A 22,920-nucleotide genomic window follows, 5' to 3' on the forward strand; every position below is an offset into this window, starting at 1 on the left:
AGTAATTAAAGCTCATCATCAGTGCTCATGCTGCGATATAACCTTTTTGTGCTGATGCGGCGTAAAGCAATCACCAATCAATCAATCATCAGTGCTCTAAGTTTTTTTTTATAAATAAAAATATATTTACGTCTTTCTGCAGTTCAATTTTGGACAGAAAATTACAATTTTTCCTAGTCCTGTCAAAGGTGGTAATGAAGTTGTATACATCATCTTTTCATATTCTTTTTTTCTAAGAAGGACAAGTTATATTACAGTTAAAGAGTTATCATTTTGTAGAGTTTTCTATATAAAAAATCTTTATAGTCTGTAGGATTAAATTATTGTTATCCTTTTGTATTTTAGGCAGGAAATGATTTTGAAGAACCATTTGATGAACTGAAATACTTAGAGACATCAATGATGATAATAAAACTGAAAGTAGAAGAACCTAAGATTGTATTTGATCCTGCTTTCAAAGAAATAAGAGACATTATACTTAGATGTTTCTCTGAAATTGTGGCTAGCGGAGATGGATTAACAAGGGTAAGCACTTCTCATTGCTCTGTAAACTATCATTGTGAATGAATTTGTGTGTTTGGTCTGATTGGTCAGTAGTAAAACAGAGATTATTACTTGATTTATTTCACTTGACTTGGCGGAGTTTAACCCGTTCGCTCATTATAGACAAGTCCATCTATAGACAGGTGTTTTGGGATAAACTCATCAATGAAGTGTCCAGTTATGGTCATTGATCCAGTTAAAATATGTAAACATTATATATGTATTCGCAAAATAAATAATGAGACACAGCCGTTGATTTTCTTGTAAAGCAGAGTTTAAAAAACATGTAAAAATTGTCACATTTTGGAATTTGTGGATATGAAAGTAAAACTATAACGATAGCAGTTGCAAAATCTGCATATGTTGCTATTCTATAAATGTTTTGGTGACACTGATAGGTGATTAGAAATCAGTAATAATTATAACGGCAATCATCCTTATCACACACATTTTCAAATAGACTGTCCTTATGCAAATTGAAAAGCAAGCTCCGCCCGATCAGTTGAAAAAACATTGGTAATACGCACAAAACATTTGAGGATGTGGACAATTTTACATTGTAAAGACTTTATGCATAAATCGTCAGTGAAGTTTGATTTTATTGTTATAAATTCTTGGGGGGGAATTTATGTTTGTTATTTTAATTTACAACTTTGACTTTATTTGATATTGTTTATTTTCAAATTGTGACATGTAACATTTCAGGTTGAATGTGAGTTGTTTCCAGACATGAGAAGTAAGAAGTTACTGTTGAGAACTGTCAAGATAGAGGAATCTTTAGTTGTAGAATATGTAGACAAAGCTATGGATATATTTAAAAATAACACAGTTGGACCACAAAAGTAAGTCAACATTTCTGTAGTACATTTAATGGACAGTATTACTGCTAAGCCCTTTAGCATGTTTAGGCTTGTGCAGTAATAATACTAACTTAAAATTTCAAACACTATGTATAAGAGTTTTGACTATTAAATTGAATGCAAAGATTGTGCTGTCTGTTTCCAGAGTCGCAATATGCATTTTTTTTTTCACTTAGAGAAATACTACTGCTGATGCCAACATTTTACCCAAATTGTTAAGAGGGTAATAAATCAAAATTTGTTCTTGCCTAATTAAATTCTGCCAAGTAAGTAGACTTACACTGAGGTACAATAGACAAGGCTCTGAAAGATTAAGTTATGCACCTTAGAATCTTTTACTTTTTTTGTTCACCTGTGATTAACAGTTTTAAATATCAATGAATTAGAGCAAGCTATAATACATTGGTCAGTGTGCTATGTGGTGAGCTATGGATCAGCTTGTGTCAAAAACTTGTATACCTACTTAGTCTGAAAGATCATCTCAAGTAAATACTTCTATTTGTCTAAATAATTTTCCGAATGTTTTCTACAGACCAAACCAATTTTTACTAGTCATGGGCTTAGACCTAGTGGTACTTTGTACATAGTGGTGTGTTTTTCACTTGTTGGTTATGACATGAAGATATTTTGTGCATTTCTAGGTACTTAAACACATACAAGAAGTATGCTAACTTGCTGAACAATGAAGCAGAGCAAGAAGTTGCTGCCTTCCTCAGAGAAGATCACTCAATTGAAGCTTATAAACAGGTATGTTTCATATCAATTATATAATACCTTGCTTGAGATTTAAATATTTTTATATGCATGGGAATAAAAAAAAAAAATGGAATTCATTTGTAAACAGTTTACAAATACAGTCATAATTTGTGTTACAGAAAATCATAGCCTTTAACAAATTAAGAGAAGAAATAGCTTTATTGAGGATAACAGTTCCACTGAGTATGTTCTGTCTGGACTGTGTAGCATTGAATGATGACCTGTGTGGCAGAGCAGAAAGACTGAAGGATAAACTGGTTACTAGACAAATTGATGACAATAGAGACATGAACAGAGCGTATGTATTTGTTGTCAAAACAAAAATAGAGTTGAGATGTCTTTCATTAATATGATATAGGTGGTCCACTTACAGAACTACCTAGTGTGTCCCTTTGTGTAGGGATATTGAAAATAGAGCATAGACCATAATAGATCTTCTGAGAATTCCATGCAGCCTGCATGTTACAGACAACTTTTAAAGATGTTAGAATTAAAATTCCCATTATGGGCTGTACAAAAGGTTGAATTTTCACTGTTATTTTATATTTTTCCAAAGTTAAATTGTCATAAATATTTGACTTCCAATGTTGCCCGTTCTTATAGCTTCGAATGAATGTCTCAAAATTGTGTAATGCATTAGCTATGATAAATTAAGCATAATTTAACTTTATGGTCAGTGATAGCTTTATGATGAAATGTTTTCCACTGGACATTGAACAAACAACAATCAGTCAGTGTATGGGGTATCTTTATTGTAGTTTGTGTGAGAAATATGACAAAATGGCTGATAAAGTAAATGAAACACCAAAAACAACACAAGAACTGGTGGAAATACAGGAATACTTGAAAACTGTAAGTAAAAACTGAAATGTATCATTTCACATTGCCCTGAAAAAGTAACACAGATAGTGTTTTTTTTCTTTTCTATAATATTTTCATTTAAGTTAAAATCTAGTGTTACAATTTTGAGGATTATGACAAAGTAAATACTTTATGAAAACTGTTCTAGTCTTTTTAAAACATGCAACTGCTATGGATGTTTTTAGCTAATAATTTTATTTACTGTTGTAGTCCCAGGAGGTGACAGTGTATAAGTTAAAAGATGATATAGAGGATGCCAAGGATCGCCTTATGTTTTTGCTGGATTATGCTATTTATCCAAGTAAGTTATCTTCATCTTTGTTTCAGGCCATCTGAACTAAATACTTCATTTTAAGGTTATGTACATGTCTCCCAAAAGGGAGAAAGAATATTATAGTTTTTTGGATTTCTTTTTTAAGTGATGTTAATTTTTGATTTTTGATAATGGAAACAACACACAAAATCTAAATTGGGTTTCTTTTTATTGTGCAAAAAAGGCATAGATATTCATCCATTACCTTCTGAATTAGGAAATGTAATTTTGAAAAATAAAATATCAAATTTTGCTGTCTGTATTTTTTTAAAGTAAAATTTCATGTGATAAATGATTACCTTATAATGTGCACTTTGAATACCTAAGTTCTTTCATTTAATTGTCAGTTTTGTTTACTCTTGTTATTATTAAAGAAATATGTTTGTACAATGGTACAGATTTCCAATCTGTTTTTAATTTAACGTTATTTTGACAAGGTATGTTAAATGTTTAAAGAATTTTTGGTTAGCTCTATAATTCATGATAATGTAGAGCTAGAAAAGTGCATAGTAGAAAACTTATTAATTGAACTACACAAACAACTTTTTAACAGCTGAAGACCAGAAGTTGAACACACATGTATTCCACTGGCCAGATCACATAAAGAACGTGTTCGAGATAGCTCAGAAGATTATTCTTAGTAAGAGAGATTCTATTGAAGATGAACTTAAGAGTAGGGTTGCCAAGTTTGAGGAGAAATTGAACGATATGATGAAAGAAGTTGAATCTTTCAAGAAGAAGGAAGTAAGTTTGGCTTTTCAAAATCAATAGTGGTATCTGGTAAAATTTGTTAACAACAACAACATACCTTATTTTAAGAGGGTTACACAGTTAACTATGTAACTAATCTTCCCTGGGGCCCTCCTCATAGTATCTAGTAAAATTTGTTAAGATTGTGTAAGGAGGGAAATATTAATGGTAATGTTATTTGTTGTATTTCATGGTAATAAATTACATAATGAGCAAGGTAATGGCACATTTTGAGGCTTATTTGACCCTTGTAAATTCACTGAAAAGGAAAAATTGGAGAACATAATGTCCCTAATTTTTTAGCCGATTTATATTATCCCTGATCTGTTAGTAACTTTTTATAACCAATTGTGTTGTTCAAATGTTCTCAATTCTTCTAATTCAATTATGACATAAAAAAAAATACAGGTTGTAGTTCAATGAATTTAATATACTTGCCTATAATTTAGTTCCTCAGTGAAGATGCTATGAGAAACAACACTGAACAGTTGGCTACACTAGATACAAACTTAGTAGCAGCACGTGATGAACTAGAGGGTATCAATGATGAGGAAACATTATTAGAATGGGAACAGAGTTTCTTCCCTCAGTTACAACAGATGTTTACCATGAAAGAACCATATGAAAAACTATGGAATACTGCTTATTCCTTCCACCAGAAACATGAGAAATGGCTTAATGGTAAGTTGTTATAACATAAAAAACCATATACAAACTATGGAATACTGCCTATTCCTTCCACCAGAAACATGAGAAATGGCTTAATGGTAAGTTGTTATAATAACATAAAGAACCATATAAAAAACTATGGAATAGATGGGATGACCCTTGCTTCATCTAGATTGACATGCTGAGACAGAATTTCAACATGCTAGTACACAAAGTAACAATCTGCAGGAAGACTTGTCTTACCCTGACTCATTATTCCGACTTGAGCCAACCAGTCTTTGCTCTTACTCCTGTTATGTTATGTTTTGCTTTATTTCTTCTCTAGTATTTTGAAATCTTAAATTTAGTAAATGAATATATTTCAGGTGCATTCCAGGATTTGAATGCTGAAGTAATAGAAAATGATGTGGGAGACATGTGGAGACAGATGTACAAGTTGACAAAGACATTCAATGATCAAGCTGGACCACGTAGAATTGCTGATAATGTCAGAGGGAAAATTGACAAGTTTAAACAGCATCTGCCAATCTTATCTACAATTTGCAATCCTGGAATAAGGGAGAGACATTGGCAGAGGGTGGGTTTAGTTTAACAATATCTATATTAGAGATGATATCTCACCTAAATTTTATGCCCTCAGTGCCCATTCCATCAGTGTAGGGAGTCGGATACATTATTTGTTTGTCAAAGTTTAGGGCCAGTTCTAGTAAGTATCTGCAAGTCAGAGATGTATGAAATTTGTCAGTATATTAACATGAACTGGGTGGTAAACAGGGGCCATACAAAAATAAGATGATTTGACCTATGTTTTATAGATGGTAGAAAAAATATTTTGTGAATGGTCCAAATCAAAGCAATTACAAGCAATCAAGCAATGATAGTTTGTCTTACCAAACATGTTTAGTAGTTTGGAAGTTAAATCCATACAAAAAGAAGATTACTTCAACCTATATTCTTAAAATGAATGAAATTCTATAATTGATTTGATTGTTAGTTGAAGAATATTTAAGCCTTTCTGATATATTAACTTGTATATTGGTTGTTTTACAGATGAGTGAAATAGTAGGGACAGATATCAGACCAGTAGAGGGAACTTCACTCAGTAATATGTTAGAGTTTGGTCTAACTAAATTTCTTGCACAGTAAGTATAAACATCATCACTCATAATATTGAACATGAGATAACATGCAAATTATATATAAAAAAAACAGTTTAAAACAACTTCAATAAACCTGATATTCTCTATACGGAGAACTGAAGAAGGCTACATAAGTCCAGGTGAAAAGATACATAAAAAAGTTCGTGATTTGTTAATAGTGCTAAAGATTTGTTTACTGGTAGATATTCAGACTATAACGTTTAAACCCGCTGTATATGTTTGCACCTGTCCTAAGTCAGGAATCTGATGTTCAGTAGTTGTCGTTTGTTGATGTGGTTCATAACTGTTTCTTGTTTCTCGTTTTTTATATAGATTAGACAGTTGGTTTTCCCGTTTGAATGGTTTTACACTAGTAATGTTTTGGGGCCCTTTATAGCTTACTGTTCGGTGTGAGCCAAGGCTCCGTGTTGAAGACCATACTTTGACCTATAAAGGTTTACTTTATAAATTTTGACTTGGATGGAGAGTTGTCTCATTGGCACTCATACCACATCTTCTTATATCTATATAACAATGGAGGTACTAGACAAATATAACAATGACAAACACAGAAGATCGGAACCTGGCTTTGGAAAACCATTTGAATTAAATACAGAAAAAAAATCATCAAATGTATTAGGCTTGAATTTTGTATGTGTTTTGTCTACAAAAGACTCATTAGTGACGCTTGAAATAAAAAATAAAAAATCCCAAATTAAGTACGATGTTGAAGAGCATTAAGGACCCAAAATTCCCAAAGTTTTTCCCAAATACAGCTAAGGTTATCTTAGTGATAACAGATTAACAACTTCTACCATCTTCCTTATTCAAAACTCACAAACAATACATACTTAGTCAAAATAATTTTGCTTAGCACTGTAATTGTAATATATATAAACACAAGGATGTTTTTATTTGGATGATGATAATTCAAATGATTGTTTTACATTGGAATAGTATTGCGATTGATATTACTGATGAGGGAATATTTTTAGAACCTCACTTGTGAATATACTTCAACCTTAAAACACTGTTGTTTTATGATACATGGAATTGAATGATTTTAAAGAATGTATAAAATGGATTTTCTGAGGGGAAAAACCTGAGTCTTTGTTTTTACAAAAACACTCTTGAAACTTTTAATATTGAAAAATTTTGATACACATATCTTCACTTAAAAATATGATAAAATTGAAATAATATATAAACTAAGAAATGATGATTTTCAGATTGGAAGACATTGGAGCATCTGCAGCCAAGGAGTTCTCTCTGGAAAAAGCTTTGGAGAAGATGAAGTTTGAATGGAAAGACATGGTCTTTGAGTTGCTGCCATACAGAGAAACAGTAAATTACATAATTTTATAACAGTTAAAAAAATTTTAAACATACAATGTCAAACATTTGATAACATTTTTAAGTCATTGTCCCATTTGTAAATCAAATAAAAGTAAAGGAATGACAGGGTAGACATTAAGCTCAAGTGTAGCATAACTATTGTTAAATTGGAGAGGAAAGAAAAGAAATAATTTTTTAAGATGCATTTGTATTTGCAATTTCAGGGCATTAGTATTATGGCTGCCCCAGATGACATACAAGTACTGTTGGATGATCATGTTGTGAAAGCTCAGACTATGAGGGGTTCTCCATTCATTAAACCATTTGAAGCTGAGATGAAAGAGTGGGAAGAAAAATTGGTATTGATGCAAGACATCCTGGATGAATGGCTCAAGGTAGAGATAATAACTCATTTCGAAACTTTTTTTTAAAGTTATGATAACTATGTTATACCTATGTTAATGCTTATAATTGTATGGTGCTGATCTAGTAACATTAAAACCAACACTTGTACTTGGATTCAATATTATTCGTGGGATACCACTTTTCATGGATTTCGTGGGTAAAGTTGAACAATGAATTAAAATGTTCAGCCAAGTACAAATTTCTTATAGGCTTGTATGTAGACTTTTGTAAAACCAGGAAATCATATATCCAGGAAAATACATTTTTTCATTAGCCATGAAAATTGATACCCACGAAAATAAATGAATCCATAGTAATTGAAAATTTGAAAATCATTAATTAGTTTTCAAGTTTTCATAATAGCTGAGTGTTATATTGCTAATTGAATTTGTGAAATAACCTGAATGATAAAACAAGAAAGCCTTAAAATTGATTGTATCATTTTACAGTGTCAAGCCACATGGTTATATCTGGAACCTATCTTCAGTTCGGAGGACATATTAGCGCAGATGCCTGAAGAGGGTCGTAAGTTTGGCATTGTAGACAGTGTATGGAGAGACATCATGACTGAGGCTATCAAAGATCCTAACTGTCTGGTAGCTACATCTCAGAATAACATGTTGGGACGTCTGAGAGATGCAAACAACCTGTTAGATGAAATCCAGAAAGGATTGAATGCATATCTAGAGAAAAAGAGATTGTACTTTCCAAGGTAAGATCAGTTGGCATACCTGCCAACTTCCCGATTTAGGTGTGAACTACACGACTTTGATCCCTTGTCACGATTGCACAATCGTGATTGTGTAAAAAGCTCTAAAACACGATTTTGTGAAGTTCTACATGAAAAAATTATTGTTCCTGATTTTAAACTTTTCCCAAGGGAGACAACCGTGATCAGCCAATCAAAATCGTTGTTTCTCCTGATCACAAACTTGCTATATTTTGAACTTGTTTGGAACATTTGTCTGTATGTCAGAATTGTAAAAATCGTGATTACACAGCTTAAGAAGAAAAGCATGACTGATTGACAAATTCAAAGATGCAGTACATGTACTACCATAAACATAATAAATAGTAGCTAATGGACATTACACTTATGGTAACAGATCATACATGTTGTCTTTCTTGTACTTAATTGTTTTAAATTACCAAATCAATTTAAGTACAATGTTCTATCTTTTATTTTTCACAAGGAATCAGATACATTTCCTTCTTTGTGCATATTTTTAAATTTGAAAAGTCAACAATCACTTTAATATTCCTGTGGCTATACAGTTGAACGGCAAACGCCTGAATCTGACAGATAGAGGTCAATTTGTCGACAAAAAAAGTACCCGTATGTAAAATGTTTACGCCCACAAACAGCGCCACCTATATTTTTTTCTACGGCGTCTTTGAGAACGATGTTCCGTTCTGTAGTAAATTAAAACATTAAATTAACTAAAACATAGAAAAGTAAGTGTATAAAACTAATTAAAAGATATATTTGCACATGACTGTTTATGCATGATACGCTGGCAATGTGCGCAATGTCCTTTAATCCAAGATTCAAAATTAGTTTGTTTCCTATGTCAAAATGGCGGATTCCAATGTTTATATTTTTCCATCGATTTGAGAGCTGACACAAATTCGTATCCAATCATTAATTTGCATATTATGTACTGTGTAGGGTAGCTTATCCAATGGGATTTACTGTTATAAAGTGGCTATACGTTACCATCCATCGTTACAAAAGTGCCATGTGTTTTGTGTGTATAGCTCAGGAATGATGTGTATTCAATATTTACGGTAAATAATCAATGTTATGTTCTATATTTCCATGCATACACAAGTCATAACAGCAAATGCATTTTTTATAGAACTTATTAGGTAAACAGACATGTTAAACTGTCTGCTTTAGCAAAAATTCGTGTAAATAAACCCGATGGGTCGTTTTGAATATTCAAGCACAGCAGACAAACACGTGGTAGATTATTGATGTTTGTTTACCTAAATTGCACGCTGTTGTTAATAAATACTTAGAAATAACCATTATCGTGTTATTATTGTTTAACAGCAGATAAAATTAATTTTACAATTGCATTTAACTACTTTCAAGAGTTATATAATACACCTTGAAGAAATAGGTCTAGCTAGGTCCAGGGACCTCCTTTACTAGGTCCTTAAAAAAAGAGGCTGTAATAATGTACATGATGTAAATTACCATATTTACATTCCAGCATTTTTTTGCATTTGATATATATATATATTTCATATACATGTACATGTATGTACATAGAGAACAATAGAGTAAATGAACATACATGGGTTTAATTCCCACCCTAGGTATTAATTTTAATACTCATTAGAGGTTGGAGCAAATAGGGCAGATTGCAATTGACCATAATGTAGTGTCTAAAAATGTTGATTGATGTGGCCAAGTCCTCAACATCCTTATTTCTAAGTATACAGCAGCTCCTTTAAGGATTAGTAAGGGAACACTTTACATATAGTCCAGTGGCTAAGTCCTGCCTTTTTTGTCTCTATTATTTCCTTATTTATATTATTATATTTCTTATATTCTCTTGTACATGTAGTAAGCTAAAAAGCTATCATTACTCTTTTTCCTCATCTGCCTGATAACAATGAAATGTATTCATTGTTGATGTCTGTAAAGTGACTTATAATTTAACTGCTAACAGACATTTGGACTCTGGTGGATAGTTTCTATACTGTTATCTCATTGGCAATCATACCACATCTCTTTATTTTAGTACAGGTTAAGTATTTAAAGTAAGTGACTAACAAACATTAAATCATTTGAAAGAAAAATTCTGCAATGATTTCAGTTTACATATATCAACAATAAAATTTGGTTGTATAAATTGTGTCATTATGTTTATAATGACCACTGTAATTGTGAACTGCCATGACTGTCTTGTACAAAATATATTTGAATAAGTTCCCTAATGAATAGTATATAGATGTTAAAAAAAACAAATGTATGTACTAGTTCCAGATCTATCAATTCAAAAATAATTGATGTTTTTTTAATTAATGTGAATAATAACAACTTATTGCAATAATCATGATATTAAAATACAAACGAGCATTCTTATATGTGATACATATATAACTTAATGCAGCTTATTCTGAAATTGTAAGGTATGTCATAAAAAAGAGATTTTTTGTAAAAGTTACCAAAATTGTCTGTATTTCAACCACATTGAGGCCTAGGAACCTTAAATTAAGTGTAGAGGTTGACAAGCTAAGTCATGACTGTAAATTCAGATATTATCATGAGGTTTTTATTAAAGTTAATAATGCGATTAAATTGATTATCTCAATAAAAAGAACTCTCATTCTGATTTGATACTATGAGATTTTTTCTGATATCAGAAAAATAAATATCTCATTGTTGTCCATTCTTCAAAAAATTTCTGAACATACTGTACATGTATTTAAGTCAGCTTTGTTTTTGTCTGAGACTACTATAACATGGGAAGTGACCAATCTCTATGTTAATTGTTATAGTAGTCTCAGGTTTTTGTTTTGTAGTTCAATTGACTATACATTTTAGAGCAGTTAAATATGAATTTGGATTAAATTTGAAGTTGATTCAGTATATTTTATGACATAATAACACTCTTTTATTTAAACAAAGCATTTTCAGACTTTATTTACAGACCAGCTTAGCTAATCATTCATTATTCAATCGATAATTTAATTAAAGGACTCAACAGTTGTTTGTAGGACTTATGAATTCAAATATAAGGAAAAAAAATCAAAACTAGAAGTAATACATGTAATAGGAATTATGAGAACTGCATGATATCAGATTGCAATACAGCTTTTTGTTCAGTTTTCTTTGTGTTGATTATAATGTTTTAAATCCCTTTCTGGCTTTTTGGATGTTCAGATTTTTTCTCTTGATTAAGAACAAGCAACGGAACTTGTACATCTTATATAGTTTCTTATCTCGGGGGTGGATCAAGCCAATTTTCAAAGAGGAGGGGGGCATGTATTGTCTACATTTTCTTTTTTTCCATATTGTATTTTAATGTAATGCAAAGTTAAATTCTATTATAACACAAGTTCTGCTGACAAATGGCTGATAAACCCCTCTTGTATGTAATTATTTGGCATGAAATGAAATATGTTTTTTCTGTATATGGAAATTAGGAATAATCCACCCTCTCTTTATAAAAGACCTGGATCTGCTTAAAAGTTCTTGCTTTTCTCAGAATTTTCCATTGTTACATCAGGAATAAAGGCTACCAATAATCATGCTTGACGATCATTGAGGTCACACATAAAGAACCCATCTCTTTGCAGATCATAGTAGAAAGACAAAGATGCAATGTAGTTGGTAACATAAATGTATTTAAAAATATCAAGAGAAACATTCCCATACAGAATCTCTGTCAATAAGTTATTTTTCCACTCTTAACAGTGAAATCTTAAATATGTAAATTGATCGGCAAGCCTCGCATCTCGAAAAAATAAAATGTCTGTAGGAAAGAACTATTGTTTCACAATTGATGCTGTGTTAGAATTTATAATATCACTCTTTTTTCCCCATATGATCAGCATAAAAAGTGACAAGTTCTTCAGTCTAAATAACTTTGTTAAATCTCATTTCCAATGGAACATTTAAAGTGCACCAGATTAACAACTTTCTATGTTAGATACTTATTTGAACATAAAAATTCAAGTCTAATTTTAGAGTGAAATTTTAATATATTTAAACAAACTGTTCTAAACAACCAACATGTACAAACACTGAGTTTATTTTCATATCCTTTCTAAGAATATTGATACAAAGAAAGTAAAACAAAGACTTGTATCATTCCATCTACCAAAAGGGTGTTTGAGAATATACAAATAAGTCCAAGTTTCAGAGAAAAGTCAGTTATCTATAATTTTCTTCTTTGGAAGTTTTCAAAAACCTGTTTTAGGGTACTTGAAAAAATGCCATATTCAAACATTCCATGACTATTTTAATGTTACAAGAGTAGAGGAACATTAAATATTGAATGGTTATTCAAGAAAGGGTCGAAATATAACTACAATCATTAATTTTACTCGAATTTACTGTTGTGAACTTGCAGTTTCCTACGACGCGTGTACGGAGTTATCTCCCGTTGATCTCCGCTTCGCCACGAATAAGCTGACACAATTGCGTATCCGGGGAATTTATGATATATAATTAATATATAAGATCCAGAAAATTGTTTTACTTCATATTTTATACCCCTCCATACGTTACCAAACCCATTTAAGAAATGATTTGGGATTTTCCGTAGACCTACGCAAATTTTCCAAAAAAAATTTCAACTTCCATCGTTGTTTTAGAATACTTTTATAACACCTTTCATAAATAAGTATACATAATAATGAACCTTATTCACTCAAGATTTGGACCCTACAAGTTTTATTTATGTACGAGTTACAATTAGACGATACGAGGTAAAAAACCAAGAGGTGTACACGTTCACAAGAAAACGGTAAACTCTGACCTTTTATCACGTGACCAATATCTTGAACTTAGACGCCATTAAATCGTTTGCCGTTCAACTGTATACAAGAAAATATATCCTGGTATTCTAGCTACATGTTCATTTTTTCTTCACAATAATATAAGTACTAGAATCATGCAAATAAAAAGAAGAAAAGCTTATAAGCTCATCATCATATACCATATAAAAAAAGATATGACCCTTTTTCTAGAGCACAAAACAGCGCATGCAAAAACGAAACGAAATTTGTAAACTTTGAAATTGTGGTCACGCACTAAAATCCCCATGGAGATTTTCAAAAGTTGGCAGGTATGAGTTGGGTGTTGAAGTTTGGTCAATTTGAATTATTGAAAGCTACTGTATCATATATATGTGTACTATGACCCTTAAAATTTTGGATAACATTATAATAAATTTTTATGACATAATATAACTAAATGAAAAGTCTGTTGGAGAACAGCAGTTGTTCCATGACTCATGTACTCATTCTGGGGTCAAAATTTAGAATCTTACCCCACCTCCAAATTTTCAATTGTTTCAATGATTCAATTAGAATTGTCATTAGATGTACAACATACAGATCATCTTTTCTTAATGATCACATGTAAATAACTTAATAGTTTTTGGGATAATTTTAGAAGTAGGATTGGTTTTTTTCTGTGTTTTATACAAGTTGAATTGATTTATCAGATATCTTCTTTGTTTTTCAGATTTTTCTTCTTGTCAAACGATGAGTTATTAGAAATCTTGTCTGAGACAAAAGATCCAATGCGTGTGCAACCTCATTTAAAGAAATGTTTTGAGGGAATCAGTAAACTGGAATTCACAGAAAACCAGGAAATTGTAGGCATGATCTCAGCAGAAAAGGAAACTGTACCTTTTTCAACAAAGATCATACCTGCTAAAGCAAATGTAAGTTTCTGGAGATTTTGCATTTTACCTCATGCATATTGTACAAATGTAATTGCATTTGCTGTAACTGCCTACAATGTTAGCATATAGATATATATATATATATTTTATTTTTTTTATTTTTTTTTAATTCAGTAATTTTTTGGTGGCTTCTAATGTGTGTATACTCATGTATCTGTCTCCATGATAGGGTATGGTAGAGAAATGGTTGTTACAAGTAGAAGATGTAATGATGAGCAGTTTACGTAAAGTTATAATGGACTCTAACGCTGCCTACAGTACAACACCTCGTAATCAATGGGTCGTAGACTGGCCAGGACAAGTTGCCATCTGTGTAGGCTCTATATGGTGGACATCAGAGGTGACAGAATCAATGAAGGAACCAGATGGAATAAAGGTTTGTACATTCTATATTCTTTGATATATTTATATCTAGTCACATAGTTTGTAAAGGATCCAGATGAATTGAAAGTTTGTTCATTTTGTTATGCTGTTGTTGATTCATTTGAATAAAAACAATAAAAAATTTTAGCTCTTCACATGAGCATACAAGCTATATATATATATAATAGTACACAGTGATAATGTCTGTTGTAAGTAAAAACAATTTTTTTTTCACAGAAATACCATTTAAAGTGTAACGGCCAGATCGACCAGATTGTCAAATTGGTGAGAGGTAAACTAGATCCTGGAATCAGAGTTACACTGGGAGCTTTGACTGTCATTGATGTGCATGGTAGGTTTTCATGTGATGATTTATCAATACATATGTTAATTTGGTTTAAAATATGAGTGTTGTATCATATAAATGCATGTCAAAGAGGCACAAGATTTATATAAATACAGGTAGCATGTTAAATTAAAGGGTTTGGGGGTTCATACAATTCATTTTCTGAGAGAAAAAATACTTTTGACATAAAGGATGTTTTATAAAAAAAATATAAGCATGGTTAAAATGAAATATGCACTGCTGGAATGAAAAGTTTGCAGTTGATATAGACAATAACTGTTTTGTGTCTTTAAATATCAGCTGTATTTGTACGAGGCTAAGAAACAAGTGTAATGCGAGCTTCAGTGAGCTATTACTCCTGTTTCCAGCCGAGTACAAATACAGCCGAGTACAAATACAGCTGATATCTAAAGACATTACACAGTTATTGTCTTTATCCTGCAATTACTTTTGTACATTGTTTTTGCTTTGAAAGACAGGAAAACATTTATTGCATTTATTTTCGATTTAAAATCCTTTGGAGTCCGCGTAGAAATATTAAAAAAATCACACAATCAACTGATGACCAGTACAACACTCGTCAACAGCAATACACAAAAATAGTCCGGCAGTGGACGGAGCTTTAAAGCGATATCTGTATAGTATACAAATACAGGCTAGCGATATCTGTATAGTATACAAATACAGGCTAGCGATATCTGTATAGTATACAAATACAGGCTAGTGATATCTGATTGGTTGTTAATGTATGATATGACACCCAATTGCAGGATAAATTGAAATATAGACTTCCCTTGAATTTGTTAGAGTGGAAGGTATGCTCCCATTTGCACAAATTTATGCTAACTGCCTGTCCTAAGCAGCGATTCAAAAAAAGGTTTTTAGTAAGTGGAACATTTTATGTCCCATCTACAATAGTAGGGGGGCATTCTGTTTTATGTCCTTTGCCCATTGATCTGTCCTGTATCAGGTGAAAGTTTTTGGTCAAGGTATTTTACTAGGAAGTTCTTGTCACATAGAATTGAATCTTAGTACACAAGTTCATTATGATGTGAGATTTTTATATGGTATCTGAAATTTCTTAACTTTTTGCCACTTTGATGACGTTGAGACAGCAACCCAAAAACACAAAATATTTAAAGGTCAAAATACAGTCTCCAACAAAAATCAATCATTAATTGTTTAAACTTCAAAAATGACAATAGAATTATTACTAATTTTCAGCTCGTGATGTCGTTGCCCAGATGTCCAAAGACAATGTATCCAGTCCCTTTGATTTTGATTGGCTAGCTCAGTTACGTTATTACTGGGAAGATGATGTCATTGTTAGAATGATAACCACAGATATCAAATATGGTTATGAGTATCTGGGTAACTCAGGACGTTTGGTCATTACACCACTTACAGACAGGTGTTACAGGTGAGTCCTTATTGCTATCCTGATCAATATCTTTTCAAATAATTTAGGAGACAAAGTTCAGTCAAATGTCATGATTTCTGGCTCAGATAAATCTGACCACTTGCTTTTTTGTCTGGGTAATTTGAATATTTTAATGACTGATAAATCTTGATTGATGTCTGCATTTCTGACCTCTATTGTCTACAGCAGCTTTATGTTATTCTAACACATTGTTAAGTATAATTAATGATTACTTCATAATATTAAGAAATTGTGTTAGTTACTGACATTAAACATTTTCTGTTTGACTTGTGTCTTGTCAAGTTTGTGTTTATGGAAATCAAATATGTTTAAACTAAACATTGTATAAAAATGAGATGTGGTATGATTTTCAATGAGACAATTATCCACCAGAGTTCAAATGAAGTGGTAGTAAGCAATTAAAAAGGCCACTGAACGGCCTTCAACAATGAGAAAAAACCATACCGTATAATCAGCTATAAAGGCACCGACTTGAAAACGGTAAAACAATTCAAACGAGAAAACTAACTGCCTAATTTATAAAAAAACAATTGTACTGTTTTCAGAACTTTAATGGGAGCTCTGAAGTTGTTCCTTGGTGGAGCACCTGAAGGTCCAGCAGGTACAGGAAAGACAGAGACTTGTAAAGATTTAGCCAAAGCTGTTGCCAAACAGGTAAAGTTACACCATCTTTAGCTTCATAACTTCCAAATTGATTTTACTGATTTCTTTTTTTCAGCATTTTAAATTTGTGAAAACATAACATTTATTTATTCAGTAATCTCAGGTCTTTAAAAAATTTTGTACAGATTAATAGGAATGAAGATATATATTTCAAATGTTATTAAAAGGTTACAACTAAAATTTTACTTAGAAGCAAAAATGCTTTCTGTGTTTATTTCATGTAAATTTGATTTCTTTGATGATAATCTCACTTCTATCTGTTTGTATTTCAGTGTGTGGTATTTAACTGTTCAGATGGTTTGGATTACAAGGCTATGGGTAAATTCTTCAAAGGTTTAGCCCAGGCCGGAGCATGGGCATGTTTTGATGAGTTTAATCGTATAGAGTTGGAAGTATTGTCTGTTGTGGCCCAACAAATTCTTAGTATCCAACAGGCTGTAGCAGCAGGACTAAAGAGATTTGTATTTGAAGGGACAGAATTAGCTCTAAATCCTTCCTGTACATGTTTTATTACAATGAACCCTGGATATGCTGGCCGACAGGAATTACCTGATAACCTTAAGGTTTGTATTTAAAGATCAGAAAACCACTAAAAGGATCTAGTGGTCATAATATGGTCTGATAGACAAGTGTCTTTACTATTTGTCAAGTTCTAAATCAAGTTTATACAAGTTGTAAATCAGGCTAACAGAGACTACAAAAAATCTCTCATAAAAATAAACCAAATTCTTTAAACAATAGAAAGACATAACCAAAGAGAAACTTAATGAGGTTCTTGATGTGATCTTTTAATGTTAAAAAACGTGTTTATTAGTTTTAGAGCGTTAAAAATCTAGAATAATTTGATTTACCAGTCATGAAAGGCCTTTTTTTATTTCACTGAAAGAAACATGAAACTATATTTAAGAATTACGTGTTGCAGGTAAATTTTTTATTAATATAACTATATTATAAGGGTTTGTGTAAATGACAAGAAATTGAATATTGAAGCAATCTGTTATAGGTATTATTTAGAACAGTAGCTATGATGGTGCCCGATTATGGTATGATTGGGGAGATCTCATTGTACTCTATGGGATTTGTAGATGCCAGAAGGTAAGATATAGATATATTCACCATGGATATTGCTAAGATTGTTTGTTGAATTATCAGTACTTTTTATCTACATCTCAGCTTGAATCATATATTGGTGAATCTGCAGTATAAAAACATAACTCCTATAAAAATAAGGAGATGTGGTATGAATGCAAATGAGACAACTATCCACCAAGGACCAATATTCAAGGATGTAAAAACAACTATGTCTCTGTATGGCCAACAATGAGCAAAACCCATACTGTATACTGTAAATTCAGAAATTATTGCGATTGTTGAAGAAAGGACAAAAGTGTGAGATTAATTATTGCGATTTCACGAAAATTTGCATACAAATATCTGTATGGAATCAGAATGTGAGTTTTTATTATTGGGATACTTACCCATTTGTATTATTCCCAATAATAAATACCTGACAATAATTTGTGAATTTACAGTAGAAAGCTATTAAAGGCACAAGGATAACAAAATGTGAAACAATTAAAAAGGAAAAACTTACAGCCTGATTTAAGTCGACATGTTATTTTCCAATAAACAAATTTAAACAAAATTTATGGATGAAGAAATGATGGAATTTCATTTTAATAGTTACGTCATTATAATTATCTCTATAGAATAGTTTAGAAGTTTCAGTATTCTTTATATTGATATCAACTTTCTATTTCAGTTTGGCAAACAAAATCGTAGCAGTATACACATTGTGTTCTGAACAATTGTCCTCACAGCACCATTATGATTATGGAATGAGAGCTGTCAAATCTGTCTTGACTGCTGCTGGTAACTTGAAACTCAAGTACTTAGATGAACAGGAACCAGTTCTTCTTCTGAAAGCCATCATGGATGTCAATCTTCCTAAATTCTTAGCCCAGGATGTGCCCCTGTTTGAGGGTATTATTTCTGATCTGTTCCCTGGTGTGGAATGTCCTAAGCCTGATTATGGTTTATTCATGGAGGCACTTAAAGACAATACAGTCAAGAGGAAACTACAACCACATCCATGGTTTTTGGAAAAAATTATTCAGGTGATAATTGTTATACTTATTTATTGTAACTTTTGATGACATTTTAAAAAGTAGTTTTAGTGAGTAACTGACTAAAAATAAACTAAAATCATAGATAATGATTGGGTAAAAAGTTCACAATATTCATGCAATAACCCCTGTATTGTATAGCAAAGCTGGATAAACTGTTTAAAACCTATTTTTGTCACTGATGACATCGATAATTTGAAGCTTTATTTGTAGTTGTGCAATAAGTTAAATTATCATATACTCAGAGTAAATAACTTATAATTTTTACAGTATGATAATAGCATTAAACTTACGTGAATTCCATATTTTCCAAAATGGTGCTTAGCGGTCTGATATGAAAAATTTATCAACTGCTTCCGGCTGTTATCGCATGCCTTTCCGTAACAATATCGCATGGCATTTCAGCGTTACTCAGCAAATTCCAGAAAATACATCTCAATGGTACGTTTTCAGTGAAATACATAACAAAGTAGGGTACAAAACAAATATTAGGAAACAGTAAAATATATAATGTAAAATGCAAAACAAATGATACAATAAATGCATTTTTCAAAGTTTCCAGCATAATTTAGCAAGTTACTTTACAAATGTTGATTTTTCCAAACAGTGTTCATTTTGTTTTGTTGATTTTTTTTATCGTGAATATAGAAATATATTATACTGTTGTTTTTCTCCTCTGTTGAGGCATATGATAGAAAGATTTCATAACAGATGTATTACATTTGGGGTCCGTCGTCCGTAAACTTTTCACTTTTTGAACTTCTACTTGAGAACCACTTAAAAGGAACAATATATTAAACTGTTATTTTTCTCCGTTGTTGAAGCATATGATAAAAAGATCATAACATGTTATTTTTCATATCAGATGTATTATCAGCCCTCCGTCAATATCAGCTGGGCTGATATTGAACCTTGGGCTGATAATACATCTGACCTTCGGCTCTTGGGCTGATATTGAACCTTGGGCTGATAATACATCTGATATGAAAAATGCCATGTAATAATCTGATAATATTGCACGTTGACTTTTCTGTGTGTATTATTATGTTGCTATGCAATTAATTCATTTATCTCACAGTAAGAACCCAATATCCATTAATAGATAGAAAAAATATGATATGTTAGCTTACAAAATTTCATTGACACATTTTAAGTCCTAATACAATAATACACATAAAAAGCTAGGTTAGCTATAAAGGCTTGGAGCTTTTTCACAATTAAAAATGAAATGAATAATGTGTTTGACAGGTATATGAGATGATTTTGGTAAGACATGGTTTGATGATAGTTGGAGAACCATTAGGTGGTAAAACACAGGGATGGCAAGTGTTAGCTGATTCCCTTACAGATCTACATGCCTCAGGACTCTACCCTGAGTCTAAGACAATATACAGAATAATCAACCCTAAATCTATCACCATGGGCCAGCTGTATGGATGTTTCGATCCAGTATCTCATGAATGGACTGATGGTATTACATTTATTCTATTTTATTTGATAACATTTATTTGGCATATGTGTGATCTTTAGCTTGAAGCTTCAACGTTTAAGCATACATTTATGTGATAAGATTTAAATGATTGGTTGAGACACGAAAAAAGATGAAGATGAAGTAAGGGTTTATTATTTTTATGAACTTTTAAACCAGAACTTATGACATAAACAAACCTGCTGTAACAATGAATTTACAGCATGAACTATACATGAAATGTTATACCTGTTTTTGTAAAATGTTTAATGCAGATTTTTGGAGTGCTACAATTTAAAATTGAAATGATTTAAATGACTTAAAATTGCAAATTTGTATTTGTATAGTACAAAATGAATAAAAGTTTCATTTTTAGATGTCCATAAGACATATTTTTATGTTTCAGGTGTACTTGCTAATACATTCAGAGAATATGCCAGTAATCCAAATGAAGACAGGAAGTGGATTTTATTTGATGGACCTGTTGATGCTGTGTGGATAGAAAACATGAACACTGTATTGGATGATAATAAAAAGGTTTACAAAAATATATGAATTTGACTATTTTTCAATTAAATTTTTTTCTTTACCATCATTGTAAATGTATAAAACTTTATTAAAATAGGATTTAATTTACGAAATGTCAAACTGTTCTTAATCCATAAACTACAGATTAATCTTACAATCTTATGACAATAGGGAGAGAGACAGTGAAATATAAATAATTCAGACGTGGGTTATGCAGATAGGCTTTTTATAGACAATGTTAAATGACTTTCATGTTTTATTGTGATAAATAGGTGGATATTTAAAATGACTGTAATTTTTGAATTTTTTTACAGCTTTGTTTAATGAGTGGTGAAATTATTCAGATGTCTAATGTTATGAACCTGATATTTGAGCCAGCAGATTTAGAACAGGCTTCCCCTGCTACTGTCAGTAGATGTGGTATGATCTACTTAGAACCACACCAGCTTGGCTGGAGACCATTCAAAGAATCCTACATGATGTATGAACTTCCACATAATTTATCACAGGAAGATAAAGACCTAGTCAATGACTTGTTTGAGTGGTTAATTGACCCATGTTTATACTTTATTCACAAGAAATGTAAAGTGTTCATGACAACATCAGATATGCACCTGGTTCAGTCTTTAATGAGGCTGTATACATGTCTATTGGACGAGATTAAAGATACATGTGCCAAAATGGAGAAAAGTGAAGAACTAGAAGAACAATCAGATATACTTACTAAACAGCAGGTACAGTTTAAGAACTTAGTCTATATATCAGTTTCTGTCTTGACTGTGTCAACAATTATAACAATTGTGAGACATATCTCTGTGTCAACAGTTTATGTGTTATACAGAATTGTTCCAACACAAAAAAACATTGCTTGTTTTTGCAATTATATCGAAAACCAACACATGGATTCTACATTTTAAATAGTTTGAATTAATTAAATGGCAGTTAAAAATAACTTTCTATAAGGTATTAATTGAATGATCATGCATTTACATACTTCAAGTAATGAAGTTTTTGCTGATGAATATCATTTGTTATAATATTGATACTTAGAAGATGACAATGACTGTAGATATCTATTTCAGATAACGTTATGGTTACAAGGATTATTTTTATTCTCCTTGATCTGGACCGTAGGAGGAACTATTGCTGATGATGGACGTAAATTGTTTGATACGTTCTTCAGAAATATTGTCAGTGGTACAGATCCTGATCATCCTAAACCAAAGTCAATCAAAATTACCAAGGTTTGTCACCAATAAAACTCAACACAAAAACTTATTGCCTCTTGTTCTGGAATATCTCTTTATACTTTAAAAACTTTTCTAGCAGAAAATTGTGTTGTTTTGACATGCTGCTCATGGTCAGATTGGTCAAAATTAATATCAATGATAACAAAAATTAATGTAGAACATATGATAAATATATTTTGCCATGTTTCTATTTAATATAAGGTTCATAATGGTTGATAATTATGCTGAAGGTTTTTTTTTTTTGAATTATCATGTAAATCTGCTAAATTTCAGTCCATTAATAAAACTATATTGTTCTATGATTTCAGAGCAACATGATTCCAGAGAGATCCTCAATATTTGACTTCTGCTTTGAGAAGAAAGCCAGTGGTAACTGGATTGAATGGATGGATACATTAGACAGAAATAAAATGACAATTGCAAAGGATGCAAAGGTAAGACTATTCCATCGTTACAGATGCTTTTGAAGTTTTAATTTAATTAAACAAGACATTTTAAGAAAATCCTAAGACTGGTAAGTAATGTATTACTGTGGATTCATTTATTTTGTGGGTATCAATTTTCGTGGATATAGTAAAAAAGACATTTTGTGGAAAACGTTATTTCAAGAATCATTGTTTCTAAACAAAATAAACATATCTCAGATACATTAATTTGTGGATCTCTGTTTGAA

At 31.5% G+C, this 22,920-nt stretch overlaps 1 protein-coding gene across 5 annotated transcripts in view; it reads left to right on the plus strand.

Annotated features, from left to right (window-relative positions):
- The window catches only part of LOC127709284 (dynein axonemal heavy chain 3-like), a 77,643-nt gene that overhangs the window by 13,412 nt on the left and 41,311 nt on the right, over positions 1-22,920 (plus strand). For all 5 annotated transcript variants that reach the window (XM_052214739.1, XM_052214741.1, XM_052214740.1 and 2 more), the window contains 26 exons: positions 346-525; positions 1,249-1,385; positions 2,045-2,150; positions 2,279-2,457; positions 2,918-3,011; positions 3,231-3,321; positions 3,887-4,077; positions 4,533-4,764; positions 5,118-5,329; positions 5,803-5,894; positions 7,121-7,235; positions 7,451-7,621; positions 8,081-8,343; positions 13,840-14,041; positions 14,232-14,438; positions 14,663-14,777; positions 15,996-16,191; positions 16,758-16,866; positions 17,148-17,438; positions 17,879-17,970; positions 18,638-18,992; positions 20,250-20,472; positions 20,876-21,006; positions 21,312-21,731; positions 22,080-22,241; positions 22,556-22,681. In XM_052214739.1, the coding sequence (XP_052070699.1) occupies positions 346-525; positions 1,249-1,385; positions 2,045-2,150; positions 2,279-2,457; positions 2,918-3,011; positions 3,231-3,321; positions 3,887-4,077; positions 4,533-4,764; positions 5,118-5,329; positions 5,803-5,894; positions 7,121-7,235; positions 7,451-7,621; positions 8,081-8,343; positions 13,840-14,041; positions 14,232-14,438; positions 14,663-14,777; positions 15,996-16,191; positions 16,758-16,866; positions 17,148-17,438; positions 17,879-17,970; positions 18,638-18,992; positions 20,250-20,472; positions 20,876-21,006; positions 21,312-21,731; positions 22,080-22,241; positions 22,556-22,681 (4,692 nt within the window). The remainder of the gene's footprint in view (positions 1-345; positions 526-1,248; positions 1,386-2,044; positions 2,151-2,278; positions 2,458-2,917; positions 3,012-3,230; positions 3,322-3,886; positions 4,078-4,532; positions 4,765-5,117; positions 5,330-5,802; positions 5,895-7,120; positions 7,236-7,450; positions 7,622-8,080; positions 8,344-13,839; positions 14,042-14,231; positions 14,439-14,662; positions 14,778-15,995; positions 16,192-16,757; positions 16,867-17,147; positions 17,439-17,878; positions 17,971-18,637; positions 18,993-20,249; positions 20,473-20,875; positions 21,007-21,311; positions 21,732-22,079; positions 22,242-22,555; positions 22,682-22,920) is intronic.

Source organism: Mytilus californianus, unplaced genomic scaffold (genome assembly GCF_021869535.1).
Source record: "Mytilus californianus isolate M0D057914Y unplaced genomic scaffold, xbMytCali1.0.p SCAF_7, whole genome shotgun sequence".
In the NCBI taxonomy this organism is placed as follows: domain Eukaryota; kingdom Metazoa; phylum Mollusca; class Bivalvia; order Mytilida; family Mytilidae; genus Mytilus; species Mytilus californianus.